This window comes from Setaria viridis, chromosome 9 (assembly GCF_005286985.2).
Source record: "Setaria viridis chromosome 9, Setaria_viridis_v4.0, whole genome shotgun sequence".
NCBI classification, from domain to species: Eukaryota; Viridiplantae; Streptophyta; class Magnoliopsida; order Poales; family Poaceae; genus Setaria; species Setaria viridis.
Genome location: NC_048271.2, coordinates 35,249,750 through 35,273,926, shown reverse-complemented (window position 1 = coordinate 35,273,926; position 24,177 = coordinate 35,249,750). Strand labels below are relative to the sequence as shown.

General features: G+C 45.0%; 4 protein-coding genes across 4 annotated transcripts; 3 read left to right on the top strand and 1 right to left on the bottom strand.

Moving 5' to 3' along the window:
- Positions 1-374: 374 nt before the first annotated feature.
- Positions 375-2,494, bottom strand: LOC117840288 (tobamovirus multiplication protein 2B). Its single transcript, XM_034720773.2, has 4 exons — positions 2,298-2,494; positions 1,499-1,564; positions 1,363-1,427; positions 375-762 (listed from the first exon to the last, which is right to left on the bottom strand). The coding sequence occupies exons 1-4, from the start codon at positions 2,424-2,426 to the stop codon at positions 630-632; spliced, it is 393 nt and encodes a 130-aa protein (XP_034576664.1). The 5' UTR covers positions 2,427-2,494; the 3' UTR covers positions 375-629.
- Positions 2,495-2,587: 93 nt separating this feature from the next.
- LOC117840287 (uncharacterized) lies at positions 2,588-6,989 on the top strand. The gene is made up of 6 exons (XM_034720772.2): positions 2,588-2,779; positions 2,893-2,964; positions 5,750-5,866; positions 6,060-6,094; positions 6,440-6,540; positions 6,689-6,989. The coding sequence occupies exons 1-6, from the start codon at positions 2,664-2,666 to the stop codon at positions 6,773-6,775; spliced, it is 528 nt and encodes a 175-aa protein (XP_034576663.1). The 5' UTR covers positions 2,588-2,663; the 3' UTR covers positions 6,776-6,989.
- Positions 6,990-8,074: 1,085 nt separating this feature from the next.
- On the top strand, positions 8,075-12,768 carry LOC117839332 (pyruvate kinase isozyme G, chloroplastic). Its single transcript, XM_034719634.2, has 12 exons — positions 8,075-8,432; positions 9,089-9,352; positions 9,431-9,596; positions 9,937-10,071; positions 10,143-10,253; positions 10,346-10,434; positions 10,846-10,908; positions 11,042-11,217; positions 11,409-11,511; positions 11,733-11,905; positions 12,073-12,181; positions 12,331-12,768. Exons 1-12 carry the CDS (start codon positions 8,229-8,231, stop codon positions 12,442-12,444), a joined length of 1,707 nt encoding a protein of 568 aa, XP_034575525.1. The 5' UTR covers positions 8,075-8,228; the 3' UTR covers positions 12,445-12,768.
- Positions 12,769-18,772: 6,004 nt separating this feature from the next.
- On the top strand, positions 18,773-23,287 carry LOC117840200 (serine/threonine-protein kinase BSK2). Its single transcript, XM_034720659.2, has 10 exons — positions 18,773-19,040; positions 19,153-19,409; positions 19,496-19,631; positions 19,959-20,092; positions 20,362-20,467; positions 20,805-20,890; positions 21,179-21,367; positions 21,501-21,659; positions 22,208-22,321; positions 22,560-23,287. The coding sequence occupies exons 1-10, from the start codon at positions 18,956-18,958 to the stop codon at positions 22,809-22,811; spliced, it is 1,518 nt and encodes a 505-aa protein (XP_034576550.1). The 5' UTR covers positions 18,773-18,955; the 3' UTR covers positions 22,812-23,287.
- The last annotated feature ends 890 nt before the right edge of the window (positions 23,288-24,177 follow it).

Genomic DNA, 24,177 nt, shown 5'->3' with positions numbered 1-24,177 from the left:
AACGTTTCATCACTTAATTAATTTATTAATCCTGAAGGGGATCTTAATTTATCCCTAAATTTTCCACTAAAACCAGTCAATGCAATTACATGAAAACATTGTTACAGACCCGGAAATTGCAGTAATCAACAAGCACGTGTTGCCTAAACATCACATGACACCTGAAGAATATTATACTCCCTCTTCGCTTTTGATAGGCATATTTCCAAATCTGAAAAATTCTCTTTTGATAATTTATCCATCCACTTAATGGTTGTCTCAGATCTAATGCGTGACTCTTCATTCTTCCAACCGAGATTGGCTACATGGGCATCAAGAAGTCTAAGCTTTAATAAATCGCTTGTTTACGAGGACTAGTTAATGGCACGATTAAATGGATGATAAGTAGGATGATAGGTAGGATTATTTTCCTTGGTCATTGTGCTATGAGGAAATAATACAATCAAAAGAGAATGGTGGGAGTACCATTGAACAATCGAATAGGATGTGGAACAAACATTATGCAACGATGGATCCTTTTCCCAGTTGTTTCTAATTACTTCTAAATCACCTCCAAAACCATGGTACCAAAACTTCTTAATCAGAATGATAGAGGAAACCAAGCCTCCCGTTTCGTCTCAGCGAACGTGTCATTCAACCCTGAGTTCTTCATGTTCGGTATTCTTTGTATCTTTCCTCATCTGAGAGGAAGGCAAGATGGATCTCAGCTGAGTGTTCTCCATATTTGACAAGAGCTGTGTGACTGTCTTAATTTGAGAGGCACTGCATTTTTTTAGAAAAAAAAAAGATGGAGGATTTATCAGAGGTGATATTGAACAAAATAAACATCAACCAAGTTGGTTGGAATCTGAACAATGTGTGTAACTCTTCTTTATAGTTCAGGCTTAGATTGACGGATATTGGAAGAACCATTATGTGTGCTACAGAAATGTACAAAGCGGATTATATTTTTATGAGGGATGTGCCTAGATCACTGTGTTTTGATGTGGTAATTTCGATGCAAGCTGGAAGCTTGGAAATTGATCTTCTTGTTCACAAACAAATTGATGCTCTTGTCTAGCAGCATTTTTATAAGAAAGTGGTAAAGAATTGAGGCATACAGCCCTTATTTCTATCATTAGTGCATGATCATTGAGCTTTGAGAGGCATGATTTGGAACTTGATTTGCTATGAACAAATGTGAAGTGACCCCTTTATGGCCGAAGAGGAAGAAAAATGAACTTCAACTTGGTTGGTTTGAATCTGTACATGACAAAATACAGCTACAAAAAGCTCCATGACTAACTTTTGGAGAAAATTGTGAAATTTCTAAAGAGCAGATAATGAATAATATGCATACAGCATAAAGTGGGGGAAGCTCACCTTTGCAAGCTCCTGTCCATATAAGCATCCAAGGAAGAAATTACTTGCGGTAGTTGGTGTAGCACCTAGAACAGAACAAAAATGTTAGTGGGTAATTTACAACAAGTAGTTTGGCATCCAATGCTACACTTCTTACCTGTTCTGTGTTCTGTGCAAAAGATGCTTTTGCCAAGAGATTCTTGGGAAGTTTGGCCAAGTGAACCTGAGACCAAAATTACACCTCTCTTAGTGATGATCATCCCACTTTGAGAAACTCATTTCCTCTACCTTGATAGAAAGGAGTACACTACAATAAATTCGTACTGGATGCAATTTCTTAAATTTATTGATGCTCTTGAATTCAGTGCATTGGCATACTGGTAATTGCAGGCTTGTAGCCAGAGGACTTTTCTTCCCTTATACACTGGTACAAAAGATGGCTAGAAGCCGGAAGAACTCTGAAACAATTTCGTATTAAGTGGAGTAGTGGTTCTAATTAATGATGGATGGACCAGAAGGAAAACAATAGAACCATCTATCACTCTATATACAATGTTTCATCTGAATGGAAAGTTCAGAGCAGCGTTCTGATTCGAGATTAGAGCAGTGTTGTGAAAGTTTTTCAATGCCAACCAAAGCACACACTGCTCATTTGATGCCAGTTGAATGTTAGAATGTCGTAAGATGCAGAATTGTAACATTCAACCCATATTCATAAGAATGGGGCAATCAGTTCTGACCCAAGCCCTAAGCGCAAGTGAGTTTAACAATGATAGAAATCCATCACAAGATTCCTAACCTCGTTAGTTCTGAAGACAGAATTCGGACAAATCGGCCCATATCTAATCATGAGTAAATTGTAATTTTTTTCTAATCACCAAACCGATATAGAAATCATGCAAAATTGGAACATAAACAAGGTCGAAGGGAGGAGGAGATGGTGACGGGGCAGAGACCTGCGCGGGGGAGGACTGCTCCATGAGCTGGAGGAGGTTGGAGGTGGACCGCACCGCCTGCGCTATCTGCTCTGCCACCGCCGCTTTCGCTCCTCCTCCTCCTCCGCCGCCGCCGCCCGCCGCAGCCATCCCGACCACGTCGGCAGTTCGCCGTCGCCCACTATGTGAGAATACGCAAATAACCCCAGGCCCAGCCCAACTCATAGCGATATGGGCCAAATGTCTTCCAAAATCGTCTCCAAACGTCAAGTGGACTCTTTCGAATTTCGTAACAATTTACAATGTGTTAGATGCAAAATCCCTCGACGCCTCTAGAACGAGCGCCCCACCGAGGAACCCACCGGCCGGCGAAGCGGGAGGGAGGCGATGGCGGCGGCGGCGCGGGGGCAGAAAGCGCTGGGCGCGCTGCCGCAGCTGGTGAAGTCGCTGCGTAGCGAACCCGTCTCCGATGGCGCACGGCTCAGGCGCCTTCCTTCTCTCAGGTACACGGCCACTTCCTGCGGACCGTGGAAATGCTAGTTGTTGCCGTTGTTCCTCCCGTGTGTTTGTTGGTGCTTGATTGGATCTGATTTGACTGCGATGCGGGTGTGAGCAGGAGGACCTTCTCTCTGTACGACCAGATCAACCTCATCGACAGCGTCCCCGAAGACCAGCTCCGATTCCAGTCGTACGCAATCTCTCCTTGCATCCTTTCGCCTCATTATTTTCGTTCGTTCAACTTCAGGAATTTTAAGTGTTATAGGGTGCACTCCCTATTTCCTAATTTTGAGATATGATTGTCTATGCAAATGCAAGGCGTGTAATCTGCTTTGTAGTTAAGACTTGGGATTGATGGATTTTGGAAGAACCATTATGCACGTAGAAACTGGATTTTATTTCTCTGACGGATTACTTGCGTTTGAGACATGTGTGCTTTGGTGGGAAGTGGTCACTTCAATATAAGCCAGAAGCTCAGAAATTGATCATATTGCTCGCACATAAATTACAGAACCTGTGTTGCAGCAATTGTAAAATTGGTAAAGGATCAAGGCATGAAGGTGATCTGTCAAGGCAATGTGATGATCGTTCAGCTTCTAGAGACATTAATTGGAACTTGAATCTTTATGAGCAGTTGTTTACATAACTGACATTGATAAAAGTTAACCAATCTCTTTCTGGTTGAATAGGCAAATATTTTTGCTTTTATTGCCCTATAAAAATATTTCTTGGTTGCGTGTTATATTCTCGTCTAGTCACAGATTATGGCATTTATCTACCACATGTTAGAATACAGAGGGTATATTATTTGATGATCTTTTATTAGCAAATAAATGCCGGTGAGTCTGTGACGGAGCATGTCTTGAAACTAATATTGATTCGAGGCATGAGGGCCATCTTTCCTTGTTCACTTTTATCCCCAAAGCCAATGTCATGATCCTTTAATTTGTAGGGAGATGAATCGGAACTAATTGTTATGTACATCTGTTGATGACTACTTTTTTCAGAAAAGTTGACTGATTCATTTCAGATTGAATAAATAGGAAAACGTGGATGACCTAATGTGTTCCTGTCCTTGCTATCTTCTCTTTTTTTCATAGAAAAAATATCTTAATCATGTAGTATATTCTCTTCTATTAGCATATTAACAATTTGATTAGCATACATCAGAACATGGAGGACACTTGATGATATCTTGTTTTACATTTTGTTCTGGTCATGTTGGTCTTGGAATTCACCTAACATGTCCAAAGTTACCTCTTTCTGCTATGGTGAAGATTCAGTATTTCCTTGCATTTTTTTTCCCAATAAGCCATCTTATCTGTGAAATACATTTGCCTCACTAATATGGTTGTTTGCCTTGATTCAATTAGTATTGGGAAAACTTGATAAGCCTAGGATTCAGTTGTTCTGGAATGCTAAGAAAAAGAACGCGACATCTAGCAAATTGGAAAATATATGGTTGGTTGGCCCTCATTATTGCTTTCTTGAAAAACAAGGAGTGACGTTTTTCTTCCTTTTAGTGTTTTTGGCCGTTTGGTACTGCATGCCTAGAGCTTTCATTGATTCTGAGCACCCTTATTGTAATGTACTGGTGAGTGAAGGTTGGCATTGTATGTTAAATACCGCATCCGTTTTCCCTGTTAAGCTGCTGGCTTTTGAGATAATCATTGTACTGAACTGCTTCTTCTTTTGATAAGACATTGGGATCTTTGCCTGTTCCTCTAAAAGAATTTTTTTACACTACCGGCATGAGTGAGATGTAGAAATATAGAATTAAATGTACTGAATTTCTATCCTCCATTTGCTTATAATTTTGGTGCTTTTTACTTGAAATCAACCTGTCCAGCCTCGCTGATATGCAAATTGCAGGAGTAACATTACTGGAAAAATCTACTGAACATACATGTTTGATTTTCTGCATGTCTTGGAGGTTTAGAGAGTTATCCTGTTATGTTTTCGGTGTTTTAGTTCAGTGGTTTTCTACTAAAATGAAAAGGAGAAATGTGTACATGTGGACAAGAAAGGGGAGGGGCACCCTGAGGGGATGCTACAGTGATACAACAGCCCCAAGTGGAAGAAATGATAGACACCAGAATTTACAAAGGGTTGTCAATCCTCTTAAAATATGTGGATGTAGACCTGTTTCTAATCCTATATGAGGATTGACACCCTTTTGTAAATCTCCTCAGATTGTCTTTTCCACCTTGCATGGCAGTGCAGCTTATGATTAAAATAATTGCTTCCATATGCACCAACTAGTAATCCAGAAAGCAGTGTTTTAAGGCGTCGCCTAGGCGACAAGGTGGTGGTGGCTTGCCTCGCCTAAGGTGTTGCCTTAGCCCGCCAAGGCGGCGCCTAGGCGATAAGACGGTGGTGGCTCGCCTCGCCTCGCCTTAACGCTTTAAAAACCATGCCAGAAAGCCTCCATTATAATAAACTAAAGTAAAAATTTGTTCTTAGACATACAACAGGGGATAGAGGTATTGTATTGAACTATCTTTTAGTGTCAATAAGGCATTCGAAGATCTCTGGCTGTTCCTTTAACAAATCCATTCAGCATTATACGCATGAGTGGTGTGTAGGACAAAATGTTCTGAATTTCTCATATTCTCTGTTCCTCTAAAAAAGTTCCATTTGCAACCACACGCATGGGTGTTGTGTGGGACAGAATGTTCTGAATTTCTTGTATTCCCTATATTTTGTTTGCAAATTTTGTGATATTTCCTTGATCAACTAGTCGGCCTCACTGATTTGCAATTCGTAGGAGTAACACACAAATGTGAAAACCTATTGACTAGAAAAATGTGCTTGAATTTCGCCATATCTTGGAGGCTTGGAGTTCTCATGTTATGTTTTCGATGTTGTGTGCGTTTTCTATTTATATATCAAAGAAAAGCACATAAGCTGTACTATTTGTTCTGTGCTTCAGTTTGGACTGGAACATTGAATCATGTGTCTTTTGCTGTTTGCAGGTATGATGACACTGGATTCAAGATTAATAATGTAAAATATGAAGGCAGCTTATTGATTGTAGAGAACAAGATAATGACATGGGCACCCAAAACGTTCTCTGAGATAACTGCTGAAAGGTAGGACTCCCACTTGAAGTTAAGTCTTTGGTGCAAGTGTTGTATACTCCATTCTATATATGAATATTGATGTTTTGATAGTTTATATTTTAGAACTCTTGTTTCTGTAACTTTTTGTTTGTATTTGTGGTGGTGATAATATTCCTACTTATATGTTATTTAATGACACTTTTCCTTTGTTTCAATAATGCAGTTTATCAATCTTCAAAGTTGTACACCCTATCCCAGGTAATTTTATCTTGGCAGATACTCAGTTAACCTTCACACTCGTGCTAATGTCGTCATCCCATGTTTTACGTGGGCATTATTCCTTGGTTTTACCAATGGTGTTGGTGCCACCCTATTAGAAAAGCTAAAAAACATTCATGATTTTGCATGGTTGGAGATTTCATGTATGTTTGTTTAGTCAATGGGCAATCCTTAGTTATGCACGTTGCTGCTGTGCAGACACTTCTTATGGTGGGGCTCAAGATAGTGCTTCAAATCCTGTTTTAACTTCGTGTATATTGCATTCTCCTCATAGGTAGAAAAATTACTTTGGTTGACAACATTTGATATGCCATTCTTGTCCAGAGATCTTGATTCTTGGTTGTGGAAAACACATCCACCCGGTCAGTCCCGAGCTGCGGAACTTCATTCGGTCGACTGGAATGAAACTTGAAGCCGTCGATTCGGTATGCATATTAGTGACCAGATAGATGCCCCCCTCTTCACTGTTATCATCTTCTTGTTTTCCAAAAACAAAGGTTAAAATTTTGAAAAGGAAGGAAACCTCTGCTGCTGCTCTGCTAATAGGTAATCCGATGCTTCCATTGTTTGCAGAGGAATGCGGCTTCGACATATAATATCCTGAACGAGGAGGGCAGACCGGTGGCAGCTGCAGTTCTTCCATTCGGAGTCACTTGCTGATGTTTTACCTCGCTCCAGTTGAGCCGGCGTTCTCTCTTTCGGATCAATGACGGAATGAGCTGAAATGTCGTGTATCTGTCTGTAACATCGACAATGCTGTTTTGTTGTCTAGGAAAGACCACCTAGGTTTTGTAGCATATTGTTCTCGTTGTAATCTTGGACTAACAGAAGATTCACGCAGTATACACCAAAAATAAGGGTGGTGGTTCCTGTCTGTCCTAGTGCTTTGTTTCGTTCGTGCTGTTCTTGGAAAGTCAACTAAAGTTTTGTTTCTCTTGCTAACTTTCCTAGTTCCAACAAGCAAAAACTACGGTTTAGTGGCTGAGGACACAATTATACTCTGCCTGTTCGCTTCAGCTTATAAGCCAGCTGAAAAGCTGAAACAGCTAATTTATTGTGAGAGAAAAACACTGTTTAGTGGCTGATAAACCGGCTGAATAAGATGAAGCGAACAGTCCCACTGAGTACTTGTTTCTCAGCAACTGTTGGACGGGGACAGCAGCGATGCCGTCGCATATGCAGCCGCCTGGCGAGGACCCCGGACCCGGTTTGGCCGGTTGCGTTTTCCTGCTGTGTGTTGGTTGTCATGATTAGAACCAGAGCTTGAATAGAGAGGAGCAGCCCATCTCATGGTCCAGACGATGAAGATTCGTTCCGCGGCTTGGGGCAGAGATCTGCTGTAGGTGTGAGTGTGTGACCCGTAACCTCCCTGACAAAATAAAATCGCACGTGACGTGACCCAAAAAGATCGTAACGGCAAAACACCAGAGCTTTTTTTTGGGACGCTGGAGACGACGAAGAGCATCCCTTTCGCTTTGTCGCCCTCGACGCAAACGTCTAACAGCTATGCCCCTCGCCTCGCCATCTCCGCCCCTGTTCCCGGCTCCACATGTCAGTCTCTCCACTTGGCATCGCAATCTCCCGTTTTTCTGCTCGTGGCATATTCCTCTCGAACCCAGAGATAGTACAGTTTTTTTTTCAAAAGGAAACCCGAAATAAAAATCCAAGTATCAGGGTCCTGACGTGCGGGCCCATAAAGCACTCGCAGAGACTGACGTTTGGGCCCCGGCAGAACAGCGGCCCACCTGTAAACTACTCCGGGTCGTGTCAGCGTGCCAGGCCAGCAGCAGCGGGCCTTCCGAGCTCCTCCGGTTCTCTCGGGCGGGCGGATGAACCGAGGACTGGATGCATCGTGTGGACCGCGCCCCCCGTACACCTGGCGCGCGGACCCGCCTCCTCCCTCTCTCCATCCCCCCTCTGCCTTTGCGGCGTATAAAGACGCGGCCCACGGACAGCGCCTCGACCTCGCCGGAATATCTTACGAAAACCCTCGCGGCGGAGAGCGCTCTCTCCCACACACGCGCGCCGCAGCCCACGCAGCCGCCTCCCACGACTGTTCGTGCTTGTGTACAACACCACTCTCTCGAGCGCGGCGCGGAGCAGGGGGGCACCAATGGCGGCGGCGGCGGAGATCGGGGCTTTCACGGCGGCGAGAATGGCGGCGCCGGCGTTCAGGCCGGCTGCGGCTCCCGCCCCCGCGGCGGCGGCGCCACTGCAGCCTATGAGGGCTGTGGCGGCGCGGTCGCTGCGGACGGTCGCCACCGAGACGCTGACGGCAGATCTCGCCGGCGCGACCAACGGCGCGGTGCATGCTCAGGTGAGTCAGTGAGTGGCATCCTTTTGCCCTCCTCCGTGCAGGCTTGGGCGCTTGGCGCTACTAGTGTACTGCTACTTTCTATGTCTGAGTGCGTTTGTGCTTGGTGATTGGGTTCATAGGGGATTAGCCGCAGGTTTTTGCTTGTGTCAGTTCGGCTTTGCATCGGATTAGTCCCTGCGCGCATGTTTCTTGTTTGGCGATTAGATCCCGAGCGCTGTGTCGCCGTCGGTCATCGTAGTGTAGTCGGTTCTGCAAACTGGTTAGGAATAGTTGTTGATCGTCTGATCCCGAGCGCCAGGCTCAGAGGTTTGATGATTGTCATTTCAATACTGAAAAGAGCTGCAGCATAGTGCATTATATGTATAACTGTTTGTTCATTTCCAGGAGATTTTAGCTACGACTACATAACTGTTTGTTCATTTATTTGATCTGATTTGGGTTCCCGTGCCTGATCCTAGATGTTGAGTACCTGACTCAACACAGATGGTTTCAGATTTCGATGCTATTTCTACCTCTGTCTGAAGTTTGTAACCAATGTTTAGCTTATTTTAGACTTTTTAGTTAATAATTGCTGAACGATAGCCGATAGGATAGTCAAGTCAATCGCTTTAAAGTGGTTACTTCATGTGGTGACAAATTTGACATACTTGATGCAGATGAATAGCGAGGCTGCTACTGAAATCACTTCACAGGCGGTTATTGCGAATTCTAGGAGGAAGACAAAGATAGTCTGCACCATAGGCCCCTCAACCAACACTCGTGAGATGATCTGGAAGCTTGCAGAGACTGGAATGAATGTTGCGCGCCTTAATATGTCCCATGGTGACCATCAGTCACACCAGAAGGTTATTGATTTGGTCAAGGAGTACAATGCACAGAACACTGATGGCAATATTATCGCCATCATGCTGGACACCAAGGTATATCTTGGCTGAATACATTAAATTCAAATGCTACAGCAGCATAAGTTCTTATGACTGAATTTGAGGAGTGTCCAGGGTCCTGAAGTTAGAAGTGGGGATGTTCCAGAACCAATCATGCTCAAGGAAGGTCAAGAGTTCAACTTCACGATTAAGAGAGGGGTGAGCACTGCGGACACCGTCAGCGTGAATTATGATGACTTCATAAATGATGTTGAAGTTGGCGACATACTGTTAGTGGATGGTGAGCTAAACTCTCATTGTCATATTCTACTTTGAATGTGCCTGAATGATGAGTTCCTTCTTGAAGCAAAATCTTGTTCATGCTGTGGCCATTGATGTCATATGGTGATACCTATTCAAGTTATCCCTATAATCATGTTTCTTGTTCAATCTGCCTTGTTTCATCATTCTCAGTATTTTGATTATTTTGACTTTGTATTGCTATAAGATCCTATAATGGTATTGTCAGATTCTTTAGTTGTCTTCTTACATAAATTGATTCACTTATTTGCAATTTACACATTATATATGATATTATTTTTCATACTCCGATCATTCATTCTACCGTTTGTGTGCTACAGGTGGTATGATGGCACTTGCTGTGAAGTCTAAATCAGCTGATACTGTCAAGTGTGAAGTAGTTGATGGTGGAGAATTGAAATCAAGGCGCCACCTAAATGTCCGTGGAAAGAGTGCCACTTTGCCATCTATCACTGGTAAGATTATCCCCTGACTGGTCTTGCTGTCACATAGTTGTATCCAAAATCCTAAGGTGCTGTTCCAACAGAAAAGGATTGGGAAGACATAAAATTTGGCGTCGAAAATGGTGTTGATTTCTATGCAGTTTCCTTTGTGAAAGACGCCAGAGTTATTCATGAATTAAAGGACTATCTTAAAGGTAATGTGCATTCTGTCATCTATGCTAGTCGTGGCTATCTATGCTGGGAAACAGGAACCTAATTGATGTTTTTGTGCTCTTTTCATATCCAGGTGCGAATGCGGATATACATGTCATTCCAAAAATTGAAAGTGCAGATTCAATACCAAATCTGCAGTCCATTATTGCTGCTTCAGATGGGGTAAGACCATTGACATTGGCTGTGTGATCCTTTGATACCAGAATAGAAGTAATTTGACAGAAAGAGAAAGGACTTGTAAATTGGCAGAATGTAATACTTTGGAATTTGGCCAGTTGCCATGAACTCATGATAAGCACATGAAGCAATCTGTGTTGAGAAACTTGTTGGGCCTGCACTTTTCGTGTCTTCTTTTTTCATGAGATGCTTCTGTGTAGTATAAAAGCACTATTTTTTCATGAGATGCTTCTGTGTAGTATAAAAGCACTATTCTTCTCTGGCTTCATGTATACTGTATGTAAAAGCATGCTGGGTCTAGGTCTGATAAACGAAAAGGAAAAAAATATCTACTTGTCATGTACTACTTAATTAGTGCTAGTCTGCTAGACACTGAACTTCTTGAAATCTTTTCAGGCAATGGTGGCTCGTGGAGACCTTGGTGCTGAACTTCCGATTGAGGATGTTCCTTTGCTACAGGTGAGATTATATTCTATGTACAGTTCTAGGAGGGCCAAATCTGTCATTTATCCCTGTATCTAGGAAAGAATCTTGTGTAAAAATGTAACCAAGCAGCAGCATGATATAAATTGTGACTTTTACTTTTTTTCAGGCAGAGATTGTCCAAACATGTCGAAGCATGGAGAAACCAGTCATTGTCGCTACAAATATGTTGGAAAGCATGATTAACCATCCTACTCCAACTAGGGCAGAAGTTTCTGACATAGCTATTGCAGTCCGGGAAGGTGCTGATGCCATCATGTTATCTGGCGAAACTGCACATGGAAAGTAAGGTTTCAGCATGTGTTGCAATTTAAATGTCCTAGTTGCAGTTTCATAGTGCCATGCGGACATTTCATTTCTTTAAACCCTTTTAGAGGACTTGGAAGTTTTTTGTTATGTTGCGGCTTCAGCCTCCATTAGCTTGTTCATTCGTGTCTATTGTAACTCTGTTGGTTTGTGCATATTTCTGTGTTTAGGTACCCACTAAAGGCAGTCAAGGTGATGCACACTGTGGCACTTAGAACAGAATCCAGCCTTTATAACCCAACTACCTCCCCTGGTCTTGTTGCACCTGCACAGGTATGGTCAGGTCCTTTTCGACTCCCCATCCTTTTCAGTCCTTCAAATTCACCACATGGTGACCTTAGCTTTGTTCAATGTTCACTGCTCAGTCATGGCTAGATAGCTAGCTTTTTAAGGCGAAGATACCATCTGCTTTCATTAGTATTTTGTTGTCAAAATTATATCCTTTTATTATTTTCTTCTCTTTGTTTCCTTACGCGTTATGATTCCTTTGGCAGGCTCTACACAATGAGTGTTCCCCAAGTCAGCTAAGTAAAATGTTTGGATCTCATTCAACCATGATGGCAAACACCCTTCGTACACCCATCATTGTATTTACACAGACAGGCTCCATGGCTGTCCTCCTGAGCCACTATCGTCCCGCATCTACAATATTTGCATTTACGAACGAGTAAGTTGTTTTGTGATTCTCTTTCATGACATGCTATAATTTTCCTTTAATGAGACCTTTGGAGCATGCTGTGCATCGAATGAGCTCCATAGCCTTCATGAATCAAATTATCAAGAGGCAAAGATGCTCTGGAGAACACTGACACTTGGAGGAAACTACTGTTGCAGGGAACGAGTGAAGCAACGGCTGGCACTCTATCAGGGGGTCATCCCTATCCACATGCAGTTCTCTGACGACGCAGAAGAAACTTTCTCCAGAGCAATTAGCAGCTTGCTGGTAAGGCCATGTGCTAGGAAGTTCCACTGCTGATCTTTGCAGTTTTAATTCATCAGACCATCTTGCGTTCCTAACACTACACATCTCTGTTTTAACTGTTATCTCCTTCCCTTTTGTTTTTGCTAATCCATGGTTTGAATATTGAACAGAAAGCACAACATGTGAAGAAGGGGGACTACGTGACCCTCGTCCAGAGTGGAGTGGCTTCAATCTGGAGAGACGAATCCACTCACCACATCCAAGTGAGGAAAGTTCAAGGTTGATGTGCCCGTCAGGATTGGTCCTCGGAGAAATTTTGATAGCGCCGCCCAGAGGTGTTGTCATCATACTACGAGTAATTTTTAATGTTTTATGAGGAGTTTGCTACATCGAGTTACATCCTGTGTCGCAGTCACTGAATCTTTAACTCTGTATTCGTTAATTATCAGATCTTTTTCACCTCTACTGTTCTTCCTTTTCTTGTGAACCTTGATTTTAGTTTCTTGTTCAAAAAGGAGCTAACAATGGTGGTAGTGGTAAATTTGTAAAACGGAGCCTCTTTTACTCCGAGAACTGGTTGAGTTAAAAAGTGTTGTACTGTTTGGTCATGATATCGTGCAAGACAATTCATGCATGGGCCAGGAACCTGAACTCTTTTCTGCCGAGACAGGGGGTGATGGTCATTGTTGTGGCATGATACCTGCTAGCCTTTGCTGCCGCTCATCATGTCAAGGTGATAACCATGGCAGCGGATGTGGCTCGTCCCCATCGGCCATCGCCATTCGCAAAGTGCCTGGACCGTGATGATGCACGAGGCTACGAGCTGCTAGGCTCGCGCTACTACCACCTAGGATCCCCTGCAAAAACTCGAGCTTCCCCTGTGCCGAACTTGGCCTTAAGTTTTTTTTTTTTTCAATTTGACACTATGCAAAAGAAGATTTCCTGTCACATCAAACTTGCGGTACATGCATGGAGTACTAAATGTAGACGAAATTAAAAACTAATTGAACAGTTTTGTTGTACTTTGCGAGACGAATCTTTTAAGCCTAATTAGTTAATGTTTAGACAATAATTCATAAATACAAACGAAATGTTACAATTGTGTATTTATGACAAAATGCAAACTTTGTCACTCCCAGTTTGGTAACTAAACAAGACCCTTGTCTCCGAGACTGAGTTATGCAAATTCTGCAAAACCTAATATCACCGGTACGTTTTGTAAGTAGAAATTTGGAGGAAACCGTATGCAATTTCCACAGGATTTCAAATAAACAAATCTAGCCTTGGCCAAAAGTTTGGGTATCAAAGCAGGCCCGGATCTTGACCAAATGATAGTAGTACTCCTAAAACCCGGAGGCACAATCAGTGAGGCGCTAGTACCTGTACTTAGCCAACGATAACAAAATATTCAAAGCGATTCAGCGAAGCCTAGTGAATTAGGCCGCGTAGGCCTACGTAACACTAACGGTGAATGAGCCTAGTGGAAAGGCGCTCTCTCGCTAGCAGCGACCGAGGGGGACCAGCCAGAGCCGACCCAGACCCAGTGGTGCTAGTGTGGACATCGAGTTGACTTGAATGCGGCGCAGGCTGTGGTGGGGCCCGCTGTTAGTGGCGTCACGTCGGGCCCCTGACGTGCGGGCCCGGACAGGCCGCCTGCCGGAGCGAGACGAGGGGGAACGGTGGGGCCGGGCGGAACAGAGGAACAGCGCGGCGAGGCAGCAACCCCACGTGTCGAGCCAGAGACGGCGTGGTCCCTGGCGGCCCCACGCGGCGCCATCGACGGCTGGCTGGCTGGCGAACCCGGACGCGGGCAGTCATGGAGGCGATGCACCATCCTGGCTGCATGCTCTGCTGCAGCAGCTGCCGCTGCCGGCTCGCTCGTGTGCGGTGCGTACTGTTGCAGAGTAGCAGGTTTGCAAAGCTTGCTTGCTGCCGATTATCAACGCCGGCTTGCATCGCACCTCCAGGGAAGGGTGCGGAAAATTTTGAGGCCGTGTTTGGCCTTGTTTACTTTCCAAGTTGGAAGTTGCAAAATTGGCAATTTGCCATAAATGCGACACTGTAGCGTTTCGTTTGTATTTATGAATTATTGTCTAAATATTGACCAGTTAGGCTCAAAAGATTCGTCTCGCAAAGTACAACAAAACTGTGCAATTAGTTTTTAATTTCGTCTACATTTAGTACTCCATGCATATACCGCAAGTTTGATGTGATGGGGAATCTTCTTTTTGCATAGTGTCAAAGTTGGGAGTTTGGAGGAAAGTAAACAAGGGCTTTATTACCTCCAAATTCCCAACTTTGACACTATGCAAAAAGAAGATTCTTCATCACATCAAACTTGCGGTACATGCATGAAATACTAAATGTAGACGAAATCAAAAACTAATTGCACGGTTTTGTTGTACTTTGCGAGACGAATCTTTTGAGCCTAATTAGTCAATGTTTGGACAATAATTCACAAATACAAACGAAATGTACAGTTGCGCATTTATGGTAAAATGCGAATTTGGCCACTCCCAAATTGGGAACTAAACAAGGCCTGAGTAAGGGGCCGGCACGAGCAAACGTAATTTGATATCTCATGGCATACAATTTAGATAATCTTCGCCACCGGGAACGCGCTTGTTAGGATCGGGACTTTGGTGTTGTGTTGTGATCAAAGGTTCGTAAATCTTTCAAGAAGATTTTGGGTGTGCATCCGCCACGTCGTAGGTGTGGCTGCCGTAAAGAAAACTAGATGGTGCTTGATTTATTAAGCAAGTTTAGCGGTCACAGGAAAACTAGAGCAAAATCAGTTGCATTCTCGCCATACATCTTGGCGCCGAATTTTAACGATTCAAATTTGGCGCACCGCACCTGCGGTGTGGTGGACGAACGATCGTAATTCGTAAACTAAACAAGCCCTTTATATCTCGAAACGATTTGGCAAGGGCTTTCTCCTCCCTCCACGTGTGGCAGTATGAAAGAAGTGGAAAAGTTAACGGGTAAATGTTGTATACTATTTAGGATCTATCGTACTATTATCTTATCTCTAATTTTAGTCTCTGAACTACATTAATTAAAATTTTGTGTGACATGTCACTACCCGACGAGCTTATCTAAGTGTAGAGTCATACTCTAAAAGTCGTAGTCATGTTGTTCATTCCAAATAGCATGCAATGCGCGGGTGATCCATATCAACTCTCCTATGCACGCGTCGATCGCAAAGTATACTTCTGATTCTAATGGCCGACCCACATAAGCATAGGTGGTATATGAGACTATTCTTGTGTGGCAGCATATCTTGTTTTGCTTTTGAATTTCATGGCATAAAACTTAAAATACATGACCTACTTCTTTTTTAAGCTCTAAACGACTTTGTTGTATCCTCAAGTCCCCGTTAGCATGAGTCGATCCCTTGTCTTTAGAGAGAGATTATCATATCGGTATTGAATAACAAATTCACTACTTTCTTGCACTGACTGACTTTATATTTAATTGGGAGATTAGTCCATTAATTCTTTTGATCCATAGATGAATTTTTAACATAGTTAATCCACTAAAACTCCGTTCTATTCTTTTTCCTTTTAATAGCATTATGCCTATATTTTTATACACGTTGTGTCGCTCCTCAACTCCTTCCACTTGTGCAGTAAAAATTCTTTCACACGTGCCTTATCTTATCCAGCCCACGTCGCTATCCTTTTCAGTTCGCATCGACGCAAGTGCAGCCGTCGAGGGACGGAGGGAGCTCACCCCGCAGAAGGAATTCGTCACATTGGAGCTCACCCGATTGGAGGAGTTCACCCCATCAGAGGACCTCGTGTGCCCGGCGGAACTCGAGCTCCTTGCCCGCAGCGCCATCTGACCTCCCCGCGTTGCCTTGGCCTTCTCTTCCCCGTATCGAAATACTCCGCCGACTGGGAGTCGATCTCCCATGGCAGCACGCACCACACATGCAGAGGTGGCGCAGGCAGCCGGAGGATGGCGAGGAGGCCGGCGGCGACCTCTCTTCTCCCCCGTGCAACCTCCCATGGCAGCACGCACCACGCATGTGGAGGTGGCGGCTGGTAGAGTGCGAGGGGGCCGACGGCAACGGACGGTGAGGTCAGGTAAAGGACTGGAGGAGGAGGGGCACAGGTGGATGGCACACAGTTGCAGAAAGGAACTTTTTTGCAAAATTGTCAAAAATTATTCCAAGGACTGTGGGTTGATTATGAAAAAGTTGAGAGACTTTTTTGCAAAATAACCACAACGGTTGGAAGAAACAACCGCACTTTATATTATACTAGTAGAAAATGCCTGTGCGTTGCTACGGGTCTTTATTTGCTCTCACGATCCGACCAGCCCCGACCCCTACCTATGGCCGCGCCGCTCGCACGAGCGAGCGTCGCTGCCGCGGCCCCCACTTCACCCCACTCCCGCCATCCAGTTAGTTATGCCCAATCCTCCCCGCCGGCTCCTCGGGGTCCAGGTCAGGCCTGTTATCCTTCCACTGCTCCCTCTTCGATCCTCGCCGCCGGGCCTGTGATGTAGCGGCCTGTTATCCTTCCACTGCTCCCTCTCCGATCCTCATCGCCGGCTCCTCGTGGTCCAGGTCGGGTCCATGATGTAGCGGGCTATTATCCTTCCATCACTCCCTCTCCGATCCTTGCTGCCGGCTCCTCGGGGTCCAGGTCGGGCCCGTGATGTAGCGGTCTGTTATCCTTCCACCGTTGGAAGCGAGCAGTGATCGCTGCTCTGTGAAGCTAGCCTCATGCCGTTCCTGCCACTTCAGGTCCAGTGAAGCCCGAGCTTTTACTTGGGCCGCACAGGCCACTACCAACTTGGAACGGGCAGGGCTAGCAAGGACACACCACAGACCCAAGCCCAGAGTCTGCACCAAACATCCACACCACCTTAATGCCCCCACTTGGGTTACAAGCCCACGCAACTGAGCTCGGCGAGGATGGCTCGCGAGGACGAACATTTAAGCTGGTGCGACACTGCTTCGTATGGCGAGGTGGTACTAATATAAGGAATAAGAAAATTTCACGGTGGTCTCATGTGCACTTCAAACAAAGACGGCCCACCGGCAAACTAATGGTCCAAACCAGCTCGCGCTACATTCGCGTGGCCTATGCGGCGGCCTGCGCGAGCCCTGCTTGCAGAGGCGACCCAGTACTCATGGCCTGGTAGCAGCCGAAGCGGCCCAGTACCCAAAACCAGCTTGCGCCTCACTCATGCGGCGGCCCAGCGCTTAATGCTGCTTGGCCTGGCAGCGACCTATGTTAGCAGCCTGCCAGTGCGCAAGGCGGCCAATGCTGGCCCAACTGATGCAAGGCAAAATGGCCCAGCTGCCTAAGCTGACGCATGCGAAAATGCCCCAGAGCACGCGCTTCCTCTCGGCTTGTGCGAGCCAAAATGGCAACTGGCCCGCCAACTAAAACCGGCCCAGGGTGCAGCTCGCCACAGCTTAATATATTGTGGCCCGGCAGCCACTGGTTGGGCCGCCAATCTGGCCCAACCGCGCGCGCAACCTGCCTAGGCTCGAAGCACTTAAGCTGGCCGCTTAATCTGAGCCGTTGATCGTCATTCGACGGCCGGGCTCGTGTTTGGGCGGAACAAAAACTCCTGAGCACCGACTCCCCTGAAACACTAGGCCATTTTTGCCCCCATTCAGCCGTAGCTCTCCGCCGCAACTGCGCTACCACTTTCCTCTCCTCGCCTTCACTCTTCTGCACCCGTGCAGATTCGCCGGCCCTGCCTAGTTCCGCCGCGGTCCCTCTCGCCGGCGCCAGTGTGCGACTGAGCGCGTGCGGCTCAGTCGAGGAGCTCCACTGCGGGCTAATGGCGGGCATGACGACGCGTTGGCAGCTCCGGCGAGGTTGGCGCCGCTTGTGGTCCACCGCTAGCCAAGGTGCGCCGCCGGGGTGGTCTCAGGGTGGGCGGTGAACGGCGGCGGAGGTGGAGGCCCTCCCTCAGCTTGGTGCGGCCGGCCGTGGCGGGCGGGGGGAGGCGGACGGCGGTGCAACGACAACGTGCCTCTACCAAGGACCGCGGGTTTGTTATAAAAAAAGTTAAGGATTTTTTTTGCAAAATGACCACGACGGTTGAAAAAAAATGACAGCAGGAAGAAACATCCTCTCTTTAATATTATATATATAGATAATATAGGTAGGGATTTATTAGGTATAGATAATACAGGTAGGGATTTATTAGGTATAGATAATACAGGTAGGGATTTAAGGCATAGAACCGTATACGAGTTAAGGAAGCTTCATCAATTTGTATATACCAAACAAATAGTACTGCAGTTTTTCAACATTAATGTGACTCTTAAATTCGTACCAAAATTCGAAGCATCTCTCTTAGCAAGTCCAAAAGCTGCATGCATCCTCTTGGTATCCTTTTCCATTGCTCTTCCATTCCAAAATTGAAATATTACACTCTCTGATTGGCTGTGGGAAACAGTGTGATTTCTCTTAAAAGGAAAAAAAAAGAATACTCAGTATAAAAAATAGAAAAAATACACCACCTTAAATTATAGGACTCCTACGAATTGTATTTTTAAATTAAAAAGAAAAGTAAAGTAGCAGGAGATTTGGGGTTTTTTAAAACACCGGAGGTGGGGATGCTTGGTGTTGCGGGCGCACCTACCGGATCCCCCACCACCCCAGTGTGCTGCCGCGCTTCTCTCGGAGCCCTGCCTCCCCCCCACACCTTCACGAGCTCGCTCTGCTCCACTCCGCACTCCTCCGCACTGGAGTCGAGTTGAGCGCACGCTCCCGCACTCGCATTCCCACCGACCACAACGCCTAGATCTCCACTCCGCCCATGGGGTGCTTCCAGTCCAAGGTGGCGGGGCCCCTGCCGCCCAACGACGCCGCCGCGCTCCCCGCCGACAACCCGGCAGATCCCGGTAAGCGACACGCTCCCCCGCCGCCGCCGCCGCCACCACCACCGCCTAAACCCTAACCCCTCTAATCCGTCTAATCCTCGGCGCGGCCGCTTGCGTCCGTTTCGAATGGCAGAGGCGGCGAACGGCGGGGCGGATGGCGGCGACGCCGGCGACGACAAGGAGGCGGCGAAGCGCGCGGTGCCGGTATTCAGGGAGTTCGCGCTGGCCGAGCTGCGCGCCGCCACCAAGGGGTTCAGCGCCGACCTCATCGTCTCCGAGAGCGGGGAGAAGGCGCCCAACGTCGTCTACCGGGGCCGCCTCGACGGTGGCCGTCTCATCGCCGTCAAGCGATTCTCTCGCGTCTCGTGGCCCGACCCGCAGCAGTTCGTCGTACGATATGCGTTGGTCGCTTGTTTCCGCTTGATTTGATCCCCGCCCGGATCTCGCAATGTGATGCGGCGTGGCTGCTGTTGCAGGCGGAGGCGGCGGGCGTGGGCAAGGTGCGGCACAAGCGCCTCGTCAACCTCATTGGCTGCTGCGCCGAGGGTGACGAGAGGCTGCTCGTCGCCGAGTACATGCCAAACGACACCCTCTCCAAGCACCTCTTCCACTGTACGTCCTCTCCCCAACCCCTCCGTATCCATATCCATATCCACTTGCTATTGGTACTCCAGCCTTTTCTGTCATGGGCCTTGCGGCCTGGTGGTGTCGTCTGTGGTGACGTACTTCATGATGATCCTAGAGGGTGGATCGCACCAACCGTGAATCTCGATCTCCTGTGCATTAACTCAATGACTTAATGCACCTTGCGTCCTTCACCCTTGCTGCATTTGACCTGTGCAGATCATGCATTAATGTGGTTTGCTGGGACTAGGTGATTGTGCCCTGTCTACTTTTTCTCACTTGATTGACTATGCTGTGCACTACCTTTTTGTGCAGGGGATAAGCAGCCATTGCCATGGGAAATGCGGTTGAGGGTAGCATATTTCATCGCACAAGCACTCGACCATTGCAATGCAGAGAACCGGAAAATCTATCATGACTTGAATGCTTACAGAGTACTTTTTGATGAGGTAGACACAAGTTTGCTAACAGCTTCTAGTTTCAACTACATTTTCCCCTGCTGGCTTTTGCACTGTGACTATTCCCCCCTCTGCTAGCTTTTGCGTTGTAACTACATTTTTCTCCTGTTGAAAATCAAATTTGACTTTTTTTTCTCCTCCTGTTGAAAATCAAATTTTGATCTGTAAGGTTTACTTTGTAAATTTTACTGTCGTAATTGATTTCTATAGCTGCCTAAGAAATTCTTTACCTGTTGTAATCAATTTATATTTCCTATCAGGAAGGTGATCCTCGCTTGTCTAGTTTTGGACTGATGAAGAATAGCCGTGATGGAAAAAGTTATAGTACCAACCTGGCTTACACTCCACCAGAGTTTCTACGAACTGGTAAGAAATACCTAATCTCTACTATATGCTATCGCATTCATGATTAGCTGGCACTGAGGGTGGTGCCCTCAGAAGACCAACTTGGGAACTTATTATAAGCTCAATTGTTGTATGTTAGATTATTTATGATATCTATGAAATTAAATAATGAACCTCTAGTGAGTCATGTCTCTTGAGAATATTACTATAAAACTTTCTGTTTCCTGATTGTCATTAAATAAATACCTTTTGGGCTGTGGTAACTTGTTTGTGACTTTTGTCTTCTATCCTCCATACTACTTACAGTATGCAATTTTGGACTGCACTGAATATTTAGTGCTTGAATCTTGAATGGCAGGCAGAGTAATTGCTGAGAGTGTGATATATAGCTATGGAACTGTCCTGTTGGATCTTTTGAGCGGGAAGCACATTCCTCCGAGTCATGTATGCTTCATTTGCTTTTCCTCAAGAAGAATAAATTTCTGAAATATCTTTTAGCAATTCCCTTGCACCTTTTTGGTACAATGTTTTTAATTTTTATTGACGGACTGCTGTGAGCTTTGAACAATGAACTGACAGCAATTGGTAGGTGCTTAATTTCCTGTGCCATTGAAGAAGAGCCACTCATGACATAATGGGATGACAGAAACTTTATTAGGTGTTTTATTGTGATATATTGGTAATTTATGACAATGATTTCTCATTTCATTTTGTTCTTTTTGGGAATTTCAGGCACTGGATTTGATAAGGGGGAAGAATATACTGTTGCTGATGGATTCCTCCTTAGAAGGGCAGTATGCTAATGAGGATGCTTCGAAATTGGTTGATCTTGCATCAAAGTGTTTGCAATTTGAAGCTAGGGATAGACCAAACATAAAGTATCTCTTGTCTTCTGTTGGTCCTCTTCAGAAGCAAAAGGAGGTGAGTAGCTCGAACAATTTGTTTCCTAGTATTCTTCTCCCAGCGCGGAGCTCGGCGGTGAGGGAGCTCCTGATGCGCTCGGCCTCGTTGCTTCTACTAACATCGTCCATTCCTGTTCTGAATCCTAATTTAGGTAGCATCCCATGTCTTAATGGGTATTACAAAAGCCACATCAGTATTGCCAGCTATTCTTTCTCCACTTGGGAAGGCCTGCTCTGTTTTGGATCTTACAGCGGTGCATGATATATTGCTTAAAACAGGTTATAAAGATGATGAGGGTGCAGAAAACGAGGTATTACAGCCAAAATTAACATGCATCTGACTTAAGCTATCAATTTGTGATGAAGTTTCCTCACTTCCCTCTTCCACTTTGTTTATGTTCCCTCTTGACTAAATTCATAACTTGTTCATCAAGGTTTATTTGTTGAGATTGTTGTGAAGCTCCCCGTTCCTTCCAGTCTGAGCTTTGTTGCATTGTTTGGTTAGAAGAAAGAAGGAAAAAAAAGTGTACCTCATTATTTGCTTGCAGAATCTGAAATATGTTTGTGTGACGTTCTCTTGGCTATGTAGTGACTTATAAATGCATCATAGCTTGTTTTAGTCCAAAAGTCAAATTTTTTGTATGCATAACTGTGATTTTTTTTACCAATGTTTGATTTAGGAGATTGTACTGCTGGTTAGACTTTGGACCTACTTTTCATATTTCTTTTTGTTGTACAATCTGATATGTGCTTCCAGATCTTTTCTTTGCATTTGCACAAAGTATTTAGAAATTATGAAGCACTACCTTTTTGCTTTTTAAGATAAGCCTATTTGTCTGGTGCATGTTAAAAATTGAAGTTATCCTTTCAAGAATGGACCCAGCAAGTTCAAGAGATGCTGAACACAAAGAAGGTTGGTGACATCGCATTTAGAGACAAGGATTTTAAGACTGCAATTGACTACTACTCTAAGGTATCAACATCCCTGTTCTCTTCATTTTTTTTTGTAAATATAGTAGGAGACTGTCACAGAAAGAATCATAACATGTTATTGTGAAAGTGGTCACAAGTCTATGTTCCTATGTGGTTGGGTCCTCGGCCTATCTCAAGTACTGCTGCTCAATACCCCTAGAACATTGTATTTATTTTTTATCTTGTTTTTCTGCTTCTGGATCTCCTGAAATATGACAAGCCCGTTTACTGTAATGCAGCTAGTTGCAATGATGTCAACACCTTCAGCCACAGTTTTTGCTAGGCGCAGTTTTTCCTACTTGATGAATGAGCAAGCAGAACTTGCCCTCCGGGACGCCATGCAGGCCCAGGTCTGCATGCAGGAATGGCCTACAGCTTTCTACCTTCAAGCTCTTGCTCTATCAAAGCTTGGCATGGAAACTGATGCACAAGACATGCTCAACGATGGAGCCACATTTGAGGCCAAGAAGCAAAACAGCTGGCGCAGTTAGGGGTCAAATTTGCGGGTTCCCCATACCATTGCCTTTTGATAGAAAAAGGTACAATGGTGAGTGTCCTCCAAATTGTTCACTGGGACATCTGTTGAACTGCTAGGAGTGGGATTGAAATGCACTGTTTTATCGTGCTTCGTGCAATCTCCACCCGAATGTTGATAGTGGCAATGTTGTGGCCTGGAAGGGAAGATAAAGGCAGGAGCATGCAATGCATATTTTCTCTCGAGTTGCGCTTTGTATCGCGAGTGATTGCAAGAGGATCTGCTGATAATTGCAATTTCAGTGCTCCTCTGGAGAGAAGATTGTTGTAATTAAGGGGATGCTTTCTAACAATTTCTTCTCCTTTTCGTTTCCATTGGAATCTTTGGGCCCCAGAGGACATGAGTGGTGTGCAAAAAGGCGGGTACCTTGTGATTAGCTAAGGAGAATAAACTAGAGCCATCAGAATTCCATTCAATTCTACCATATTTCTATGTGCTGCTTTCTCTTCTTGAACTGTTCTGACGTGCTGCTATTTCGCCAAAAAAGAAGTGCTACTTATTTCTTGATCAATCGCGTTAATACAGATCGTTGGTTATTCGCATGCTGTGAACTGTGGGGTTCTTAGCTGTTTACCATTTCAAAACGGCACGTGTTTCCAAGTATGATGTGGTCTCACATCTGGACCGCTGGTTGCCATAGGAAACTGCTGCAGAATTTGTACCTTGAGTGGTATCCCAAATTTTTATGCTAATGCGGTTCTATCCTTGTACAGTGATTACGGCTCGATAGAGAATTAGCTGCGCATCAATTTGTGTTATTTTATTTCTTCTTAAAGAACAGCAGATCCTGACAATTGTGCTGTAAATTTACCACTAAGTTAAAAAAAAAAAGCGCTCCCAATAAACTATTTGTCGTCACCTGGCCTGGAAAGGTAAAGAAAAGGTCAGGAAAACAGAAGTGATTGAGACTTGAGACTTGAGACTTGAGACTTGAGAGATGCATGGGTCCCCGTCCCCTCACAATTCAACCCGACGGTTCCTGCAAGACTTGCTCCGTTTGTTTCGTGTGCCCTAATTGGCATCCAAATAACAAAGAAAACGTTTTCAGAAAAATCTGTTTTGCCGAAAGGTAGCAACAGAAAGTGACCTACTCTATTTTCAAAACCGCTAAATACCCTTTCCCTTGCCGTTTGGCTGCTCATCCCAGTTGGTCTATTCTCAGGATATGTAACCTTTGCAGACTTGTCCACCGACCATAAGTGGCTGATCCACAACTTTGTGCCCTATGAGAACAATTCTGCTCCCTCCATCCCAAATTATTATTTGTTTTGAATTTTCTAAATACATAATTTTTGCTACGTATCTAGACATAATATGTATTT